The 18831-nt window shown below is 41.5% G+C and overlaps 1 protein-coding gene across 21 annotated transcripts in view; it reads left to right on the top strand.

The window, feature by feature from the left end:
- The window catches only part of NRXN1 (neurexin 1), a 1123636-nt gene that overhangs the window by 701617 nt on the left and 403188 nt on the right, over positions 1-18831 (top strand). The window contains exons 16-17 of one of the 21 annotated variants that reach the window (XM_074989557.1): positions 15922-15986; positions 16917-16996. The exons of the other annotated variants lie outside the window; for them this stretch is intronic. Coding sequence (XP_074845658.1) covers positions 15922-15944 — 23 coding nt within the window. The 3' untranslated portion in view covers positions 15945-15986; positions 16917-16996. Of the gene's footprint in view, positions 1-15921; positions 15987-16916; positions 16997-18831 lie in introns of those variants that run through there. 21 annotated transcript variants of the gene reach the window in all.

The following is an 18831-nucleotide window of genomic DNA, read 5'->3' on the forward strand; positions in this document are numbered from 1 at the left end:
GTGAACATATGTAAACATTCCGGTCCTTGTGGCGACCTCATTACAATTTTTGGCACTGTTTCTTGGGTAGTCTTTGCATACAATCATAGAAATTAGAGATAGAAAGTACCTGTTAGGACAGGTCAGTTGGCTGATCTCCTGTGAGCAATGTTCTTTCTAATACAGCAATGTCAAGATGATCAGAAAAAATGAGATGAGGTGCATTGTCTGTGTCCAAACAAAGATAGAGCCCTCACCAGGAGCACCTCACACCCCAAACAACATTTTATTTTAATCATATTTCTCCAACCCCTCTCAAAGCATTCCCACCTTAGGCTATGTCTACACAGGAGAATTATTCCTGAATAAGCTATTCTGGTGAGGTATTCCAGAATAGTTTATTCCAAAATAGCTACACACAAAATACATTTCAAAAGAGCATTCAGTTATTTCTAAATAGAGTTTCTACACACACAAGCTATTTTGTTTCAGGAAGAAGCGTTCTTTCCAAGATCGAGTTTATTTTAGAATGATCCCCATCTACACTGCTTTTTTTTCTTTCAAAAAGAAGCTCTTTCCAAAAGGGATAATGCAAATGAGCCACCAGATATGTAAATCAGCGCCTCGTTTGCTTTCTCAATTTCCTTCATTTTCATGCCACTGTAGAAAGAGGAATGCAAGGGTAGACAAACTATAGAGCCTATTTTGAAACAGAGCCCTGGGATACTCTGTGTCTTATTTCTAAATAGTCTCTGTTCCATGTCTACACAAGCCTTATTTCTAAATACGTATTTCAAAATAAGTGCTATTCCTCATAGAGGCTGTGGCCACACTAGTCCCCTCCTTTCAGAGGGGGCATGGTAATGAGGCACTTTGGCAGATGCTAATGAGGTGTTTCCATGAATATGAAGCACCTCATTAGCATAATGGCAGCCACGTGCAATTCAAAATTGCCACTTTTGAAACTCATATCGCCCATATAGCTGAGGGCCTTTTGAAATGCCCCCCTGATTTCAAAAGCCCCTTCTTCCCAAAACCAAATAGGAAGAAGGGGTTTTTGAAATCTGGGGATCCTTTTGAAAGGCCCCCGGCTACACAGGTGGTGTGTGTTTTGAAAGCGGCACTTTTGAATCGCGTGCAGTCGCCATTATGCTAATGAAGTGCTGCATATTCATGGAAACAGCTCATTAGCATCTGCCGATATGCATCATTATGATGCCCCTTCCGAAAGGAGGGGGCTAATGTGGCCACAGCCAGAATGAGGTTTACCAATTTCAAAATAAGGCATCCACTATTTTGAAATAATTTCATTGCATTGTGTGGATGCTCACATAGGTATATTGGAATAACGTTATTCAAAATAACTTTTTTGTGTAGACATACCCATAGTCTTAGCCAAAATGGTTTTAAAAGACACAAGAACAATGGAGCTGTTGCATTCTGTATTAGCTGATGCTACCAGGTGCTTTTTATAGGAATGTCAAAAAGGAATGTCAACCCATCCAGCATTATGAGTCACACTTTGGGCTGGATTATGCAGCCCTTAATCAGTCTAGATATCTGTGAACTCAGTGGATATATTGATTAGGTGGTTATAAAGCATTGGCCTGTGGTGGTAAGGTCCACAATAAAGAGGAATGGTACCTTTACGTGGAGAAAGGCAGGTTTTTTCCAAAGCTGGTATGTGAAAATCCAGGAACAGTGATGGATCCACTTATTGAATCTGAGGCTGCTTCTATACTGAGTAGTGACAGAGAGATAGCCATGTTAGTCTATATACTATAAAAAAAGCAGTCCAGTAGCACTTTAAAGACTAACAAACTTCTTCAGACCAGAAGAAATGGGTCTTCTTCAGACTGAAGAAGTGGGTCTGTCCCACGAAAGCTCACTACCTAATAAATTATTTTGTTTGTCTTTAAAGTGCTACTGGACTGCTTTTTTTGCTTTGATACTCTCACTCTCCTGTTGGAGGTGGCATGGTAATGAGGCAATTTGAAGCAGGCAAATGAGGCGCTAACATGCACATTCAGCACCTCATTAACATAATGAACGCTGCGCGAATTTCAAAGTGCAGACTTCGAATTGCATATTGACTGTGTAGATGGGGGTAGCTTCGAAATAAGCACCCCACTCTGACATTCCCTTACTCCCACAGAACTAGATTGGAGTAAGGAAATGTCACAGTGGGGCGTTTATTTCAAAGCTGCCCCAATCAATCTGCAATTCGCAGTCTGCTCTTCGAAATTCATATGGCTGCCATTATGCTAATGAGTCGCTGAATATGCATGTTGACCCCTCATTAGGCTACTTCAAATTACCTCATTACAATGCCACCTCCGAGAGTGAGAGTGTAGAAGCAGCCCAAGACTGCACATCACATTAGCAAAGATAGGACATATTCTCCCCTGTGAAAGTCAGAGTCGCCATTCCCACTTGTCTTTCTCCTGGCTGAAACTGTAGTTGGCTTGACTCAATTAGCTCTCACCAACTTCTTCCCTGGGAGCAGACATATATCAAACAGATCCTCAACTGGCATAAACCGGCTTGGGTCTAAGGACTGCAGTGGAACAATCCGTTTACATCAACTGAGAATCTGGCAAAGTCTGCAATGACAGTTGTATGATACAGATCACTACATTTTCTAAAATAATCTTATGTTGTGCTTAACCTTGGGTCTTAGCACTGTGCTTTAAGGGCCTACTCTATATGTTGATGTTTAAATGTAATAAAAATAAAAAGTAGCTAATGGGATCAGTATGTTATCATACACACATTTCACCTCCAGAAATCTGAATTATTGGTCATATATTTGGCATTTTCCCAGCTGGGCTGCCATGGTTGCCCACATCAAGGGACTAGGCAGGATTATACTTCATTCAGTTTTTTTCTGGAAGGTTTTTTTTTTTTTTTTTGAAGAGGTTCAAGTTGTAGGGGGATATTTTTCAAAGGCACAGTTAGAAATCCAAGGTTGTTGCAGTTCTGAATTGTGGTTCTCTACTAGAACAGTAGAGGGAAGCTTTCTCAGTATCTATCTTCACTATGACTGTCTCTATTATATCAGCCTCCTAGTTTCATGTGCTCCAAATTTTAAATTGCAGCTGTTTATAAAGGCATCTATAATAGAATCACCATCCAGCATTTATGAGTGTGTCACACTTTGGGCTGGATTATGCAGCCCTTAATCAGTCTAGATATCTGAGAACCCAGTGGATATATTGACTAGGTAAAAAGAGTGGGACTGGGTTTCTTCAGTAGCATTTTTATTATCTTAAGTGTAACAATGAATAAGAAAGTTATAGTTGGAATCTTTTAATAAACTAAGTAGAATAATAAATTTGTTGGCTCACTTCTAACTGGTTTACCTATTGAGATAAACTGATTACTAGAGCTCTCTATAGTCATACTAAAATGCATGTCCTCAGATTACGTGATATTTTGAGCTATAAAATGTGCATTACATTGCAAAACAAAGTTTACGCTGCAATCACAATGCTAAACTTGGTATTACTGTTAAACATTTCTGGCTTCTCTTCCATTTTAAAGTAATGTGATGTGGAAGTGGAGGTGTTTTCTTTGCAGCTTTGAATTGCTATTAATTAATGTTGCGGGTGTCGGGAAAGGTTCCAGAATGAGTTATGCATAGTTATAATAACTCATTTTCAAATACTTACCTAGATTCATGGTCTAATAGTATTCATTCACAGCTGAGGAGTTTTTATTCTTTCAGCCTGTACCACAGAACCATTTTCTAAATATGGCTTTAAATTGTTCATTTTCTATTCCCTTTAAAAATTTCCAATATGTTGTTTCACTCTTTTTTTTTTGTCTACTGACAATGTATTAACATAAGCTTGAATAAAATGAATGAAAAAAAATCTCAGACAGCAAAGTGATTAATTGGATTTGCTGTTAAATATGCATATTATATAGTGTGGGTTCTACAATATTACTCCTGTCAGTGTGGCTTGTGAAAAAGGAATACAATTTTTAGTGATGTTTTGAAAAGTCTATAGGAGATTGCAATCAAAAGCAAAACATTGCTGATAGGTTTCTGATAAATATCTTTACACAAACCCTACTGCCTTAGTACATGCACAGCTATTGATTGACTGTGATGCCCTTACAAGAACTAAATAAATAGCAACAGTCTATTGTCGCTTATCAGTAATAACACTTTTGGCTCGCCTGCAGCAATCATGTTGTTAGATTTAAAACATGTTGTGTTGTTTTTAATCAAATGCTTTTTCAAATAAGTTAACAGAAGAAATTAATTCAGCATACAATAGCGTTTTTCCGACTGGTTCTAATGTTCAAAAATGGATTTTTACTGATAGCAAACAGTTGAGTTAGATATAAAGGGAAATTATCCTTCTTTATTTTTGGCCAGTGGAAAATTGTGTGCAGAGACAAAACTGTGACAACAAACTATTATGCACAGAATGAATAAGCACAGCCAATTCTATAGTAATTGGTAATTCATTTTTTTCAGATTGTCTCACACACATGACCATTACAGTGGTTAAATGTGGTACAACATGCTCAATCTTTTATTACATTTTCAACAAATCATTTATCTCATATTTTACTTGCTCATCTTTCTACTGCTTCTTGGTTAATGACTGTAATAACTATTAATCTCATTAAATAATCATAATAACACCACGACCCTCTTTTAGGTCACTCCCTAGCATCAGTTCAGTTTTCTTGTTGATTGTTATTAAGCTTGATGTTCTCAAGTCTGTAGCAGTATTTATGTCAGATGTTTATGAACTAACAACTTCCATTCTAGTTTGCAAATATTGTGTAGGCAGAGCTGATAGATCTTGTTGTGATAATGGGTTGACTTGCAGTTGTAGCTGTGATTACAATTAGAGTGGAACCATCTGATTAGATAAAAGAATGGTATACCTGTACTATAAATATCTACACTATGTTATAACATTCAAAGAGCTGGGTACAAGGGAGGTGGGCATGTATTTTTCAGAACTTTAAACATTTTTCTCTTTTATATGAAGCTCTCTCTCTCTCACACACACACACAAAATAATTTTGAAGAAAGTTGAGTGTTGGGCTGAGAAAAGAGAATTTTTTCCCACAACTTAAAAATAAAAGTGTAAGATGATTTAAAAATAAATCCTGTGTGGGTACATGGGCTTTGCAAAAAGATATACAAACACAAACTTGGGTCAAATTTAAATGATAGCATCATTTAGTGTCTATTTACTAAACTGGTCAGGGTAACAGACTGGGCTATGTGGGGTCAGATACTCCTCTCCATCTCACCATAGACAGGAGCCAAAGCAGAGGAAGAGCTGTGCACTGATGCTGCTGCAAGTTATTCTGCAGAAAAACCACAGAGCTGGGCTCCATTGTCATGTGGTGACTGAGAGGATGACATGTTAAGATGTATTCACCGTGTCTGGCATGCTGTCATGATCAATGAGCTAAGTCCCAGGACACAACGCTGCAATGATGCATTCTGCGATCTAATCAGTATGGCTCCAAGTCCACTGGAGTGTGGAGTTGCCACACTGAGAATTAGAGAGCTGGGCTGGCAAACTCTATGAGGGGATTGGCAGATAACACAAATCCACAAGTGCGGCAGATGAGCAGCATTCAGGCCCCTAGCCACTGAAGGTGATCAATTCACTCTTGTGGTGAAGGTGTCAGTGACACTATGGTGTGCAGCTAAGAGGTAGAGTTTACTAACTGCTCCTTAACCGGCAGGATTGGGAATGAAAACAAAAACGCAGTCATGTAACACTTTAAAGACTAACAAAATAATAAGTGATGAGCTTTCATTAGAAAGACCCACTTCTTCAGATCTGTAGCCTTACCAGAACAGACTCAATATACAAAGCACAGAGGTCCACAAATTGTTATCAAGGCTGACGAATCAGAAAAATTGTTATCATTGTTGGCAAATCAGGTAGAAGAGGAGAGATGTGGGTCGGGAAGTAAGTGTTAGGTCAAACATCAAAGTATGTAGAAGAGTCCTTATAATGGGTCAGGTAATTGCTCTCCCTGTTCAAACCACTTGTTAATGTGTCAAATCTGAATGTGAATGTTAGTTCTGAACATTCTCTCTGCAGGCAGTTGTTAAATTCTCTATTCTGCAAGTCTGTAACAGAATGGCCCACTCCATTAAAGTGCTGGCTGACAGGTTTGTGTATTTGGAGATTTTTGATATCTGCTCTATGTCCATTCATTCTTTGTCAAAGAGTGTTTGCAGTCTGTCTCCTATACAAAGTGTGTGGGCATTGTTGGCACATGATGGCATATATGACGTTAGCTGAGGAACAGGAGAATGCCTGTGATTTTGTAATTAATGCGGTTAGGTCCAGTGATGGTATCTCCGGAATAGATATGTGGACAAAGTTGGCAGTGGACCTCGTTGCAAGGAAAGTTTTAGGATTGGTATTATTGTGGTATAGCCTGTGGTTGCTAGTGAGAATCCTCATAAGGTTAGGAGGTTGTCTCTAGGTAAGAACAGGCCTGTCACCTGGGGCCCTCTGGAGAGTGGCATCATGATTTAGGATAGGTCGTAGGTCTTTAATGATGCATTGCAGTAGTTTGAGGCTGTAGGTAAAGAGTGGTGTTCTGTTATTGGCTTTTTTGGGCCAACCTTGGAGGAAAATTGGTTGGGAATTGTATAGTTTGGACACTTACCTGCCAGTCCCCAGGCCAGTGAAGGCTTGCTAATCCTGCTCTAAACCAATCTGACAGCCTGTCTTTCCCTTTTTAGGGTAATCTGGTGGATTGGGACTCCCTAAACATAGTATTGGGGAAAAAATTACTATTATGCATTCTTGCAGGTTATTTTTATGGGAAAGGGTGATAGGGTGCTTCAGTTTCAAATTTAATTAAAATTTAATTATACGAGAGAGAATGATCAAGTGGAAATCTACTTTATATAGATCAACTTGCTATGTGGCATCATTACTAATGTATTTTACACCAGTGACAGTAACTGTCACACAATATCAAAAATGATAGCTCTTAGTGTAAATAAGTAAGTCTCTCTTTCTACTAAAGCAGGTTTTCTAGGAATGAACAGATTGTGAGGGCCCAGCAGTGGGTGTTTTGCCTATGTGAAAACTTTAATTTTGGGGCCTTACACATTTGCACATACATTTGGAGATAATAAACTGTTAGCTCTCTTCTTCAGTTAATCACTACAAAGAAGAAAGCAAAACCATATCTGTTTAAAAGTCAGCACAATCACTGTCAGATTCCAAAGTTAGCTGTTTTCCCAACGTGTGTTTATTTAGCAATCATATCCCTTCCAATATGCAGCAAATTTAGTGGTTCTCCAGCCTTGTTTTCTCTTTCATTTAGCTTTAGCACATCTATACATGTAAAACTGGGAGGAATGGGAGGGCGCGGAATTTACCAAAAAAAGCTAATAAACTAGTTTGTGACTCCAGGGAGTCCTTGGATTTAACAATGCCCAATTTAAATTGGATGCCACTTATTATGATTTTCAGTTGGCCACCCATTTCACTCCTATGATGCTTGTTTTACCCATGTAGTGTTTGATTTGCAGTAAGTCCACTTCCTGGTTGTGTTTATACTGGTAGGGACTGGAATGTGTCATTTCTGATTGGCTTTGAGGCCTCAGGATAGCTTGTTGCCTGGTAGGTTGTCACTTGTTTTTGATTGTCTTTCGGTCCTGGGATCAGCTAGTCAAAAAGCTTGAACAGGTGCATCTGATGAAGCAGGTCTTTTTCCACGAAAGCTTATGCTCCAAAATATCTGCCGTTTTTGAAGATACAGACTAACGTGGCTACCTCCCTGATACTTGAACGGTGAGCATCACACATGCTAAACCTCAGCCATTCTCCTAGGCTTTCTGAGCCCATGTTATTGGCATTCTGAGCAAAGCATATAGAAGTTTATATGAATACTGTTTACAAAACACAGTGTACAATGAATACATTGATGTTGCAACATTAGTCATCTATAATTCATTTATTACCAAAACTTGGGTTATTGTGGTGAGCATGGTGGATCAAGCCTTGTTTCAGGAATCAATCCACCCTTCATACTATTGATTCCTATGAGGAAAATGGATTCAACTTACAACATTACAACATATAATACAATTCTGGGGAACAAATTTTGTCATATGTCCAAGGAGTTGATGTATTTCAGTATGAGCGAACAGCGATATGAAGGGTATATGTATTCTGCAGTTGGAGGCTATATGTATTCTGCAGCTGGGAGGTGTGACTGCAGTATGTGTAACCCTACCCAACCTACCTTTGATTTAACTAGCACAAAGACAACTTGAGCAACTGTGGTTGTGAAGCCCTGGCTAAACAGATGGCTATATGGCCTAGCTTCTCACCTAGGTACATCGATATATGATTGAGCAAGTGCTACCCACACTTCTTTTGCTTTGCTGCTGTTGCATAAGTTTTCTTTGATCTAACCTAGGAGGTGCATCTATTCTGGAGCTGAAAGTGTAATCATGCAACAGAGACTATAACAGCATAGCTATGCTAGAATAAGTCCACAACACAGACACACAGCCTATGATCAAGGAGGGGGATTTGACATTAGCCAGGGCTTTGTCAAGCTGGGACTTAAAACATCTAGGGATGGAGATTCCAATACCTTCCTAGAAAGTCCATTCCGGTGCTTCACCACCCTCCAGGGAAAGTTTTTTTTCCCCCTAATATCTGTCCCAGACCTCACTTCCCTCACTGCAACTTGAGACCATTGCTCCTCGGTCTGTCATATGTCACCACTAAAAATAGCCTCTCTCCATTCTCTTTAGAACTTCAGGTAGTTGAAGGCTGGTATTAAATCCTCTCTCACTCTTCTCTTCTGTAAACTAAATAATAAGGTGATAAGTGACAGCACTGATTTGTCAAGATCAAATTGTGCCACACTAACCCAATAGCTTTATTTGAAAATGTAACAAACCTTTCGGTAGGAAGGAATGTGGTAGATGTGGTATATCTTGACTTTAGTAAGTCTTTTGATACAGTCTTTCATGACCTCATTAACAAACTAGGGAAACGCTACCTAAATGGAACTACTATAAGGTAGCTGCATAACTGGTTGGACAGCTTCCTGCTCTGGCTCATTTATACCTGGCCCTGCAGATTTCCAAGACCAGCATCTGATGAAGTGAGTCTGTGCTCACGAAAGCTCATGCTCAAAACTTTTCTGTTAGTCTATAAGGTGCCACAGGACCCTTCGTTGCTGTTACAGATCCAGACTAACACGGCTACCCCTCCGATACTTCCCACAGAGTAGTTATCAATGGTTCACAGTCATGCTGGAAAGGCATAACAAGTGAGGTTCCACAGGGTTAAGTTCTTGGTCTGGTTCTGTTTAGTATCTTTATCAATGATTTAGATAATGGCATAGAGAATACACTTACAAAGTATGTGGATCATTTCAGTCTGGGATGGGTTGCAAGTGTTTCAGAGGATCTCATTAACATTCAAAGGCTACGTCTACACGTGAAGCCAACATCGAAACAGCTTATTTCGATGTAGTGACATCGAAATAGGCTATTTCGATGAATAACGTCTACATGTCCTCCAGGGCTGGCAACGTCGATGTTCAACTTCGACGTTGCACGGCACCACATCGAAATAGGCGCTGCGAGGGTACGTCTACACGCCAAAGTAGCACACATCGAAATAAGAGTGCCAGGCACAGCTGCAGACAAAGTCACAGGGCGGACTCAACAGCAAGCCGCTCCCTTAAAGGGCCCCTCCCAGACACAGTTGCACTAAACAACACAAGATACACAGAGCCGACAACTGGTTGCAGACCCTGTGCCTGCAGCATGGATCCCCAGCTGCCGCAGCAGCAGCCAGAAGCCCTGGGCTAAGGGCTGCTGCCCACGGTGACCACAGAGCCCCGCAGGGGCTGGAGAGAGAGCATCTCTCAACCCCCCAGCTGATGGCCGCCATGGAGGACCCAGCAATTTCGACGTTGCGGGACGCGGATCGTCTACACGGTCCCTACTTCGACGTTGAACGTCGAAGTAGGGCGCTATTCCAATCCCCTCATGAGGTTAGTGACTTCGACGTCTCGCCGCCTAACGTCGAAGTTAACTTCGAAATAGCACCCGACGCGTGTAGCCGTGACGGGCGCTATTTCGAAGTTAGTGCCGCTACTTCGAAGTAGCGTGCACGTGTAGACACAGCTAAAGTGATCTAGACAAACTGGAAGAATGTCCTGAAGTAAACAAGATGAAATTCAATATAGACAAATGGAAATTACTCCACTTAGGAAAAAAGTGGTAAGTTACATGTATATAAAATGAGAAGCACTTGCCTATGAAGGAAAACTGCAGAAAGAGATCTGGGGTCATAATGGCCCACAACTTAAATATGAGTCAACAGTATAACACTATAGCAAAAAGGCGAACATTCTTATGGAATTTATTAGAAAAAATTTGTAAGTAAAACATGTGAGGTAATTCTGCTGTCCTGTATGCTGATTGGACCTCAACTGGAGTTTTGTGTCTAATTCTGGGCACCACATTTCAGAAAAGATATGGACAAACTGGAAAAATTCCAGAGAGAGCAACAAAAATGATGAAAGGTCCAGATAACATGACCTGTGAGTGAAAATGGCAAAAAATGGTTTTGTTTAGTCTGGAAAAGAGAAGACTGAGAAAGGACATGAAAAAATACCTAAAATACTGTTACAAGTAGGAGCGAAAAAATCTTAACCTCTGAGGATAGGAGAAGCAGCAATAGGCTTAAATTGCAGCAGGGGAGTTTTAGGCTGGACATGAGGAAAAACTTCCTTTCAGGATGGTTAACCACCAGAATAAATTGCCTAGGGAGGGGTTGTGGGATCTTCATCAGTGTTAAGAGCAAGTTAGACAAAAAACTAGGAATGGTCTAGATAAAAAGCAGCCCTGCCGTGAGTGCAGGGGAATGGAGTTTATTTCTAAAGGTCCCTTCCAGTCCTGTGAGTATATAATTTTGATATTTTTCCATCTCATTATCTATCCCTTTCCTAATGATTCTCAACATTGTTAGCTTTAACTGCTCCTGCACATTGAATGGATGTTTTCAGAAAGCTATCCACAATGACTCCAAGAGCTCTTTCTTGAACAGGATCATCTAATACAGACCACATGACTTTATAAGTATAGTGGGAATTATGTTTTCCAGTGTTCATTACTTTGCATTTATCAGCATTGAAATTCATCTGCCTTTTTATTGTTCAGTTGCCCAGTTTTGAGAGAGCCCCTTGTAACTCTTTGCAGTCTGCTTTGGATTTAACTATCTTGAGTAGTTTTGTATTAACTTCACGTTTTGCCACCTTACTGTTTACCCGAGCACAAGACTTATCAAGTATGTTTGTCTCTCCCCACAAGCATATGAAGAGGCGTCATCCACCATCTCAGAACTTGAATGTTCAGTTTATAAGAACTGACGGAATTTAGCATTAATAGCATAGATGAACAGGCCTGGGAAACCCACAGGGCAGAGGTCTTGCTGCATGTGTACTCTCTGTGTTCCCACAGATAGTGGACCCAGTACTGGTGCCCTCTGTACTCAGTGACAGAAATCCCATGGCTGGGGCTTCCAGTGGGGCTCTGAGCCCTAGCTGGCTCCTATCTGGGAATCCCAGATGGGGATGCTGAGGTGCCAGTACGGTGTACTGTCCCATATTGGTGCAAAAAGCCTTGATGTTACTAAACATTTAAGAAGTAAAATAGTGTGGGCCCATCTTCTCATTACCATCACTCACTCACTCATTTATTTTCTATTTCATATTGTCTATCACACTTACCTGAGTGGCTCAGTCCTGTTGAACAGGCCAGCACAGATCTATAATTAAGAAGGGGTCTGTTAATACAATGGCCAGGAACAAACTGCCAGCTAGGCACAGTGGGCATGTGCCTAGAGGCTCTGGTTTTCTGGGACCACCTCAAAGTTAAAAATGGGCTCTTGGCACAGACAGGTGGAAGCCCAGTGTGTGGGGCTAGAGGAGGGCGAGTGTCTGAGGCAGCCCACCTGAGGGTACTCTGAGTGAGGTGGCTGCTGAAGGCTCTGTTCCTTCACAAACTTGATCCTCCAGCGGTGGGTTCCCCATGCTGGGGACAGAGCTCCAGGGAGGGGCATGGCTCATGCTCTGTGTTGCAGAGTTGAAGCATGGCTGTCATGGCAGGCTACAGGAAGGACAGAAGACACCCTGGGATTACTTGCTGTGGAGAGATGTACAATTCCCTGCTTGCACCTTGCCTGGTGGGGGTGGGCTGCACCCCACCTCAAACTCGGAGTCCCTGTTGTGGTGTAGAGTCTCACGCCTGTCCGGGGAGGCTGTTCATTGCTCTTAGGAAGCTCTGTCCATGGAGGGGAGGGGGGCTGGGGGTGCTAGTACTGCTCTGCGGGGTTTATGTGGGATAGAATGAGGCCAGTATGTTATGGCCAACACAGATCTGATATGTTATGAAAGAAGTTTCACATTCACACAGGTGCAGGACCAGCTGTAGATGTGTGTGGGGGTAGGGTGAAGAAGCTGTGCTTAGGGGTGCATAAAGTGTAAATCCAGCCCCGATTATGGTGTTAAAATATTGGTGTCAATAATGATAGCTGATGTTACATCCTTCCAAGGTCAAATGATCCCTACAAAAAGTCAGCATGAGACCATGTATCATGTATAGTGTCCCCTGGGCTGTGGAGGGACTGAAAAGTGGCACTTGAACCTCGTGCTGGCTCTTGGTACCAGCTTGAAGATCACCCCAAGGCTCTGGCGCTCAGGATCTCAAAGTCAGATGATGAATGTGTACGATTCTGCCAGACTTATTCAAATAGGTTGTTTGTTGACTTCAGTAGGACTATTGTGAGACTAATTCAAGCCCAATGACAATGGAACAAGCAATACAATAGGCAAAGTTGAAATGTGTCATTTACTGTATTTAAAAAAAAAATCTTGGAGCTTGGTACCGAATCTTGCTTTAGAGCAGTGGTTCTTAACTTGGCGTGCACACACCCCTTCAGACTGCATGATGCTTTTTCTGGGGGTGCAAGACATGCCAGATTTTTTTAGAAGGTAAATCACCAACACCAAAAACACAAATTAAGCACAGGCATGTAAGTACAACTACTTTGTTTCATCAAAACTATGAGTGAATTCAGTTAGCCACTAACTGTTAGCACATTGGTTACAGTTTACTTCCACAGCAAAACTCCGCAACATATCTGGGTAGTACCTGCTTATTTTTGTATGCCTGCTGTACTATTATTTGTAGTGAGTAATAACATAAAGCTCTTTTACATGTATTTAATATGCATTAAAATTGTATAGCCCCTCATCTCCGTTTTTGATTTTTGATAAGGGGTGTGAGAACATATTTTGAGAACCAGCGGGGTGCAGGCTGCAGTAAGGGGTAAGAACTGCTGCTTTAGAAGAATATCCAATAGACGAGGAGTAGGGATGAAGTCAGTAGAGTATTACAGAAATATTTCTAAAAACACATAAGCCCAAATCATTGTCTATGGACAATGAGTTCACAATGCAGTTTTGGAGGATGGGGTGAAAATGAATTTAAGGCACCACTGTGCTTTGCAGTGCACCAGTCTGGCTTTCTGCCATCAATTAGAATTGCCTTTATGATGTGTTGTTTGCCAGTGGCACTAAGGCAGCCAGGGTCCGTAGGACACTGGAAACTTTTTTCTTCCCATGGTCATGGTCCCAAGGCTGGCACCCAGCCTGGAAGTATTGCAGGAGGATCCTCCTATGCTGGTATGTTTCTCTTGCAGCCAGAATCTGAGCCATACCATTTAATAGAGAATCATTTCTTATCTACAAATGCTTTTGACTATCTTATAGGTTTTTGTACGGGGATGTAATATTCTATAAACTATTTAATTTAAGGGGTACAAAAAGTTACTAGGCAGTCAGGCAAAATGAAAATATCTGCAAATTTATTTTAATATTTAGGGTGTTTAATTTTTTTTAAAAATATGTGACATGTTTAATTCCATTTAGAAGTGAAAATAAGGTTTAAAAATATTATATGCACCACGTTTCCTTTGTAATTGCAGATTATAGATTAAACTGTATGGGCAAAATGCCTCTACTCATTTATACCAGTGCTTTTTTCACAGCCATTACTGGAATTGCAACAAGGAAAAAGGCCCAAATCTGCTCTCACTGAAGACGGTGGAAGTTTTGCTGCTGATTTCAATGAGATTGAGGCTAGGTCTACGCTAGGTCTTAAAGTTAATCATAGATACACAAGTCTAGCTATTGTGTAGCTAGATTTGACTTATCTCCAATTGGCTTACCTGGCTGTCCTCACAAAGGGAGGTCAATGGGGGGAGCTCTCCCATCAACCTCCCTTATTCTTTGCGGTATTGAGGAGTACAGGTGTTCACTGTTGCCCCTAATAGTTTGATTTTGCATGTCCCTATTAGACATGCAAAAGCAGACTGAGGAATATCAACCCTGACCATGTCAAGCTTCCAGATAGTGAAGACATACTCTAAGATTAGGATTGAAATGGCAGCAGCATTAATTGTTAAATCCCCATCCTTTAAACATTTCTGCATGCAAGTTAGCATGTGACTACTTACATACACAAAGTTATTCACCTGAGGATGTGTGTACTGGATCAAGGCCTGAAAATGTACCTATTATATTAAACCATTGTTCTTCCAAAAGTAAAATTCATGGAACACTTTTAAAAATTAACTGTGTGTGTGTGTGTGTGTGTGAGAGAGAGAGAGAGAGAGAGAGAGAGAGAAATTCTAATGCCCAAATTGTTGCAGTTATGTTACACAAACTCTAGTTTACACAAAAAGGAGCAGAGTAAAATCCTAGTTTTAATTTTTGATCTGAAATAATGTATTTCCCACTGATAATCCTAAAATGCCATTCAAACAGCTGCTGCTGGTCTCTGATTTCCAAAACATATGCTTATAATATCAATATGCTTATAATAAAAAATCCATCATTCACTTAGTATAGAAGCCAGTTCATTTTTACAATGTTGATTTTTAACTCCTGAAAGAATCATTTTTTTGTTCTTTATCTTTGGGCCATAACATTTGCTTCTGTTTGCTCAGCACAGTCTGGCAGCTTTAACTGCTGTTGCTGTCTGACGTAAGAGAACCTAGTAAAATCCACTTGATAACTAAGCTGCTATAGCACTTTGAAGAAGTTCATGAAGAAATATTTATAGCAAAATCTGTTTTTACTGCAGAAAAAAACCAGCACCATTTTAGAGTCTGATTTTCTAGCTGAAAAGACATTGTCAAGGAGTGTATCGTTAAACAAAAAAAATGTTGATGTCATTGGCAAAAGCGATAGATGTTTTATCTGTTATATTTATAGGGACAATGATTTTAAATGGGTGAGTCTGCTTGCATAGTTACTTGCACTGGTGTAGATGAAGAGTAACTCTATTCAAGTCAGTGGAGTTACACAGGTATAAAAATTGAGTGACTGTGAGGAGAATTATACCCTTCATCTTTACCTCTGTAAAGAGTAGTCTTATAGCATGAGCTGATGCCCCAAATAAGACTTCAAGGTGGCTGGGCTGAGTCGGGGCATATGCTTTCAGAGAGCTCTTTCCGTAAGGGTGAATTTTGTTCCCTTTGCGCATATAATCTTTGTTAAACAAATGCGCACATAACACAGAGCTCTTTAACATAGTTGTAACTGAGCAAAGACAAATGTTCTAGGATTTGGTAAATATTTCCTATTTTTGGTGCCATTAATCTCTGATGGCTGCTTGGTAATCACCTTCCCCTTTTCCCATTTTACAAATTTGTTGCTATTCATAGATGTATAAGTTAAGGATATGTTTGATGTGGGAATGGAGTTACATATGCAAATAATAGCTTGTGTGTGATATTGCTTTCTAGTACCAATTCATTGCTACACTATAATTAAGAAAGGAGGGGGAAGAATATTCATTATAACTAAGTAATATTCTATACATTTCAGATGTGATCAGTATAATGCTGTGAAGAAACAGTGTTTCCAAATGTTTGTGTTGAAACAGAATTATGGTAAGCATTTCAAACCACTGGCCCTTGGTAGATATTTTGACACAGGATGGTTTGGGACAGCTGCTCCAGGCCCTGTGTTTTGCGGGTGCTTTGTGGAAGCTGCCCCAGATGGAACAGTCCCACATACTGACTTTACCCCTTGGGGCCCAGAGAGGCCTGGGACATTAACTAGGGGGCCTGGTGTGGGTCAATGGCAGTGGCCAGGACCCCCTGTACTCACAGCTATGGCAGGAGCTGCAGACTGTGGACTGATGCTTCAGCCTACCCAACTCTGCCAACATCTCCCAGCTGGGTCACTCTGATTAATTGGGGTGGCAGGAAGTGGAAGGTCCTAGTCTCAGCCCACTTGCCTCTGCTCCTCTGATCTCTGAATCACTCACAGGGGTGGAATGGACTGGGGTCAGGGCAGGGCCCACCACAGTGTGTTGGGACCTGATGCCTGCTGGCTCCCTGCACCAGCCCCTGGTAATCTCCGGGTCACATCACTTGGAGAGATGGGTTTTTGGGGGCGCAATCAGGTGCGGAAGGTGATGGAGGGGCAGGAACAGGCTGGGCAGGGGTGGATCTGCGCCAGGACTTTTGGGAAAGAGTAGAGTGAGAGCAGGGCAGGGGTGAGGCATAGGGCAGCAGAGGAGGGGGGTTGCCCAGGCTTCACAGTCCCCTAGGGACAGTCCTGTTTACTGTTGTCCATCTGTATTATGTTTTAATAAAGGCATACATCTAGCTGCGAAAAGGAAATAAAATGCTATCCTTTTTGTACAGTAAATGGACCAAACAATTCTTCCTGGCCTTTGCAAGTTTGACACACTTATCTTTCTACCAAGGCAAATCTTTGCCAAGTTTCTGTCAACATTTGTGTTTTCAAAAGTATATGAAGAAGTGTCATTAATCTCAGTATACATTGTACACATTGTCTGATTTCTATTATAGGGAGGTACAATGATGATATGTTGCACCTGGAGTCAAACTGGTGAATCCACATCATGGTTCTGCCACCAGAGGGTTTTTCCTGACACTGATGTTGTGTGTATGTTTAGTTGCTGTGTGTGTTTGTGTCTCATAGTCAGTATATGTTATACTTATTATTTCTCTATTCCATGTTTAGATGTGAATGGAGTGAGGTTTTCATGCAGTGAAGTCACATTTTCCGATATGGCTCCTTACTTTGAGTGATGGTGATAACATTGGGACTCTTCCCTGGCTTTAGGATTGTTCACAATGTGGCCTGACAATGACACAGAGCATTATTTACCCAGAACACTGGGTATGCTACATAATTTCTGTAAAACTCTCCGCTTTCGCTTGCAGTGATTTTTTGCACATCTTGCTGCCTTTCAAATATCTGTGAAGAGTCAACAGAGCTTGAGTTATTGCTGCTAAGGTCAGCCCTAACTTTTGCTTGATATTCAAACATCTGATTCCTGGTTCTGAGATTTTGTTTATTTTAATGTCATTCAATTTGAGGACATGGCTACACTATCCTCAGTCAGCTCAAAATAAAGGTCCTTTTCAAACAGGATTCATAGGAGTTAGAATTCAGAAGCTTTAAGTTCAGGCCTGTAGTGACCACCTGGGGGAGTTACAGCACAGCACCTTGGTTTGCTTTGTTATTCACAGCCCCATAGTCTGAACTACAAAGCAGGGTAGATATGGCTTAAGTCAGCCATGTCAGACATGCCCAAACATTTTTTTTTTTTTTTGGTAAGCCCGCAACTAGATGTTAATAAAACAGCTAAGTGTGGCCTGCCCAGTCACACACCCTTCTCTGGCATGCACAAGTGGCAGCAGGTGGGATAAACACCAATCCCAGCTCCTTGGGCTGTTCATGTCCAGTGCATGCATATTAAACTCCCAGGGAGCCAAGGATTGGGATTGGTCTTTGTCCCTCTCCCTGCCACTTGTTGGTGTGAGAGAGGTGTTTGTGACCACACTAAGGAGAGGTATAGTGAAACCCATGTTGGCTGAGGTGGAGAGAGGTGCCTGCCTAGGGCAGCAGCAGGTGGGGAGCTGAGGGGGGTGGAGCAAGGGGCAGCCAAGAAGTATGAGGCAGAGTAATATGGGGTGGCGGTACCAGGGAGGTGCAGTGAAAGCCTCGTGGAGCCTCGGGGTAGTGGTTTGGGGGGCAGTGTAAGCCTCAGAGGGCCAGAGGGTAGTGTATGAAAGTGGGGCACTGCAAGCTTCAAGGGAACTGAGGTGTAGTGCATGGGGAGCCAGTGCAAGCCTCAAGGGAACTGAGGGGTAGTGCAACAGGGGGGGGGGCAGTGCAAGGCTCAAGGGGCCTGGGGTCAGTGCATTGGGGGCTGCACTGCAATGGGTGGCAATGCAATGAGGGCTGCACTGTAATGAGAAACAGTGCAGGCCTCAAGGGGCCAGGGGGTGATGCAATGGGGGCTGCATTGCAGTGAGGGGGATACAAGCCCCAAAGAATCTGAAAGTGGGGCTTGGTAGATATTTTGCCAAAGGATGGTTTGGGACAACTGCTCCAGGCCCTGTGCTTTGGGGGTGCCTTGTGGCAGCCACCCGAGATGGAACACTCCCACATACTGACTTGACACCTTTGGGGCCCAGGGAGGTCTGGAACACAGTGCCTTGGGGGGATTGATGTATAAACCACAGAATGTCTGTCTGAAAAGGAAGTAGAGAAATCATGGGGGGAGGGGAGCGCAGTGTAAACTGGAGAAGAAGCGGGGAGAGTCTAATATTTACTTATTTATTTATTCATATATAAAATCACAAAATGTCTTATATAAATTTTATATCAATAAATGTCCATTTTTGCAATAACACAAATAATTATGTTTATGCAAAATCTCAAACTTACAAAGTATCTCAGATTTTCACAGAA

The sequence above is a fragment of the Carettochelys insculpta genome, chromosome 3 (genome assembly GCF_033958435.1).
Source record: "Carettochelys insculpta isolate YL-2023 chromosome 3, ASM3395843v1, whole genome shotgun sequence".
Classification (NCBI taxonomy): domain Eukaryota; kingdom Metazoa; phylum Chordata; order Testudines; family Carettochelyidae; genus Carettochelys; species Carettochelys insculpta.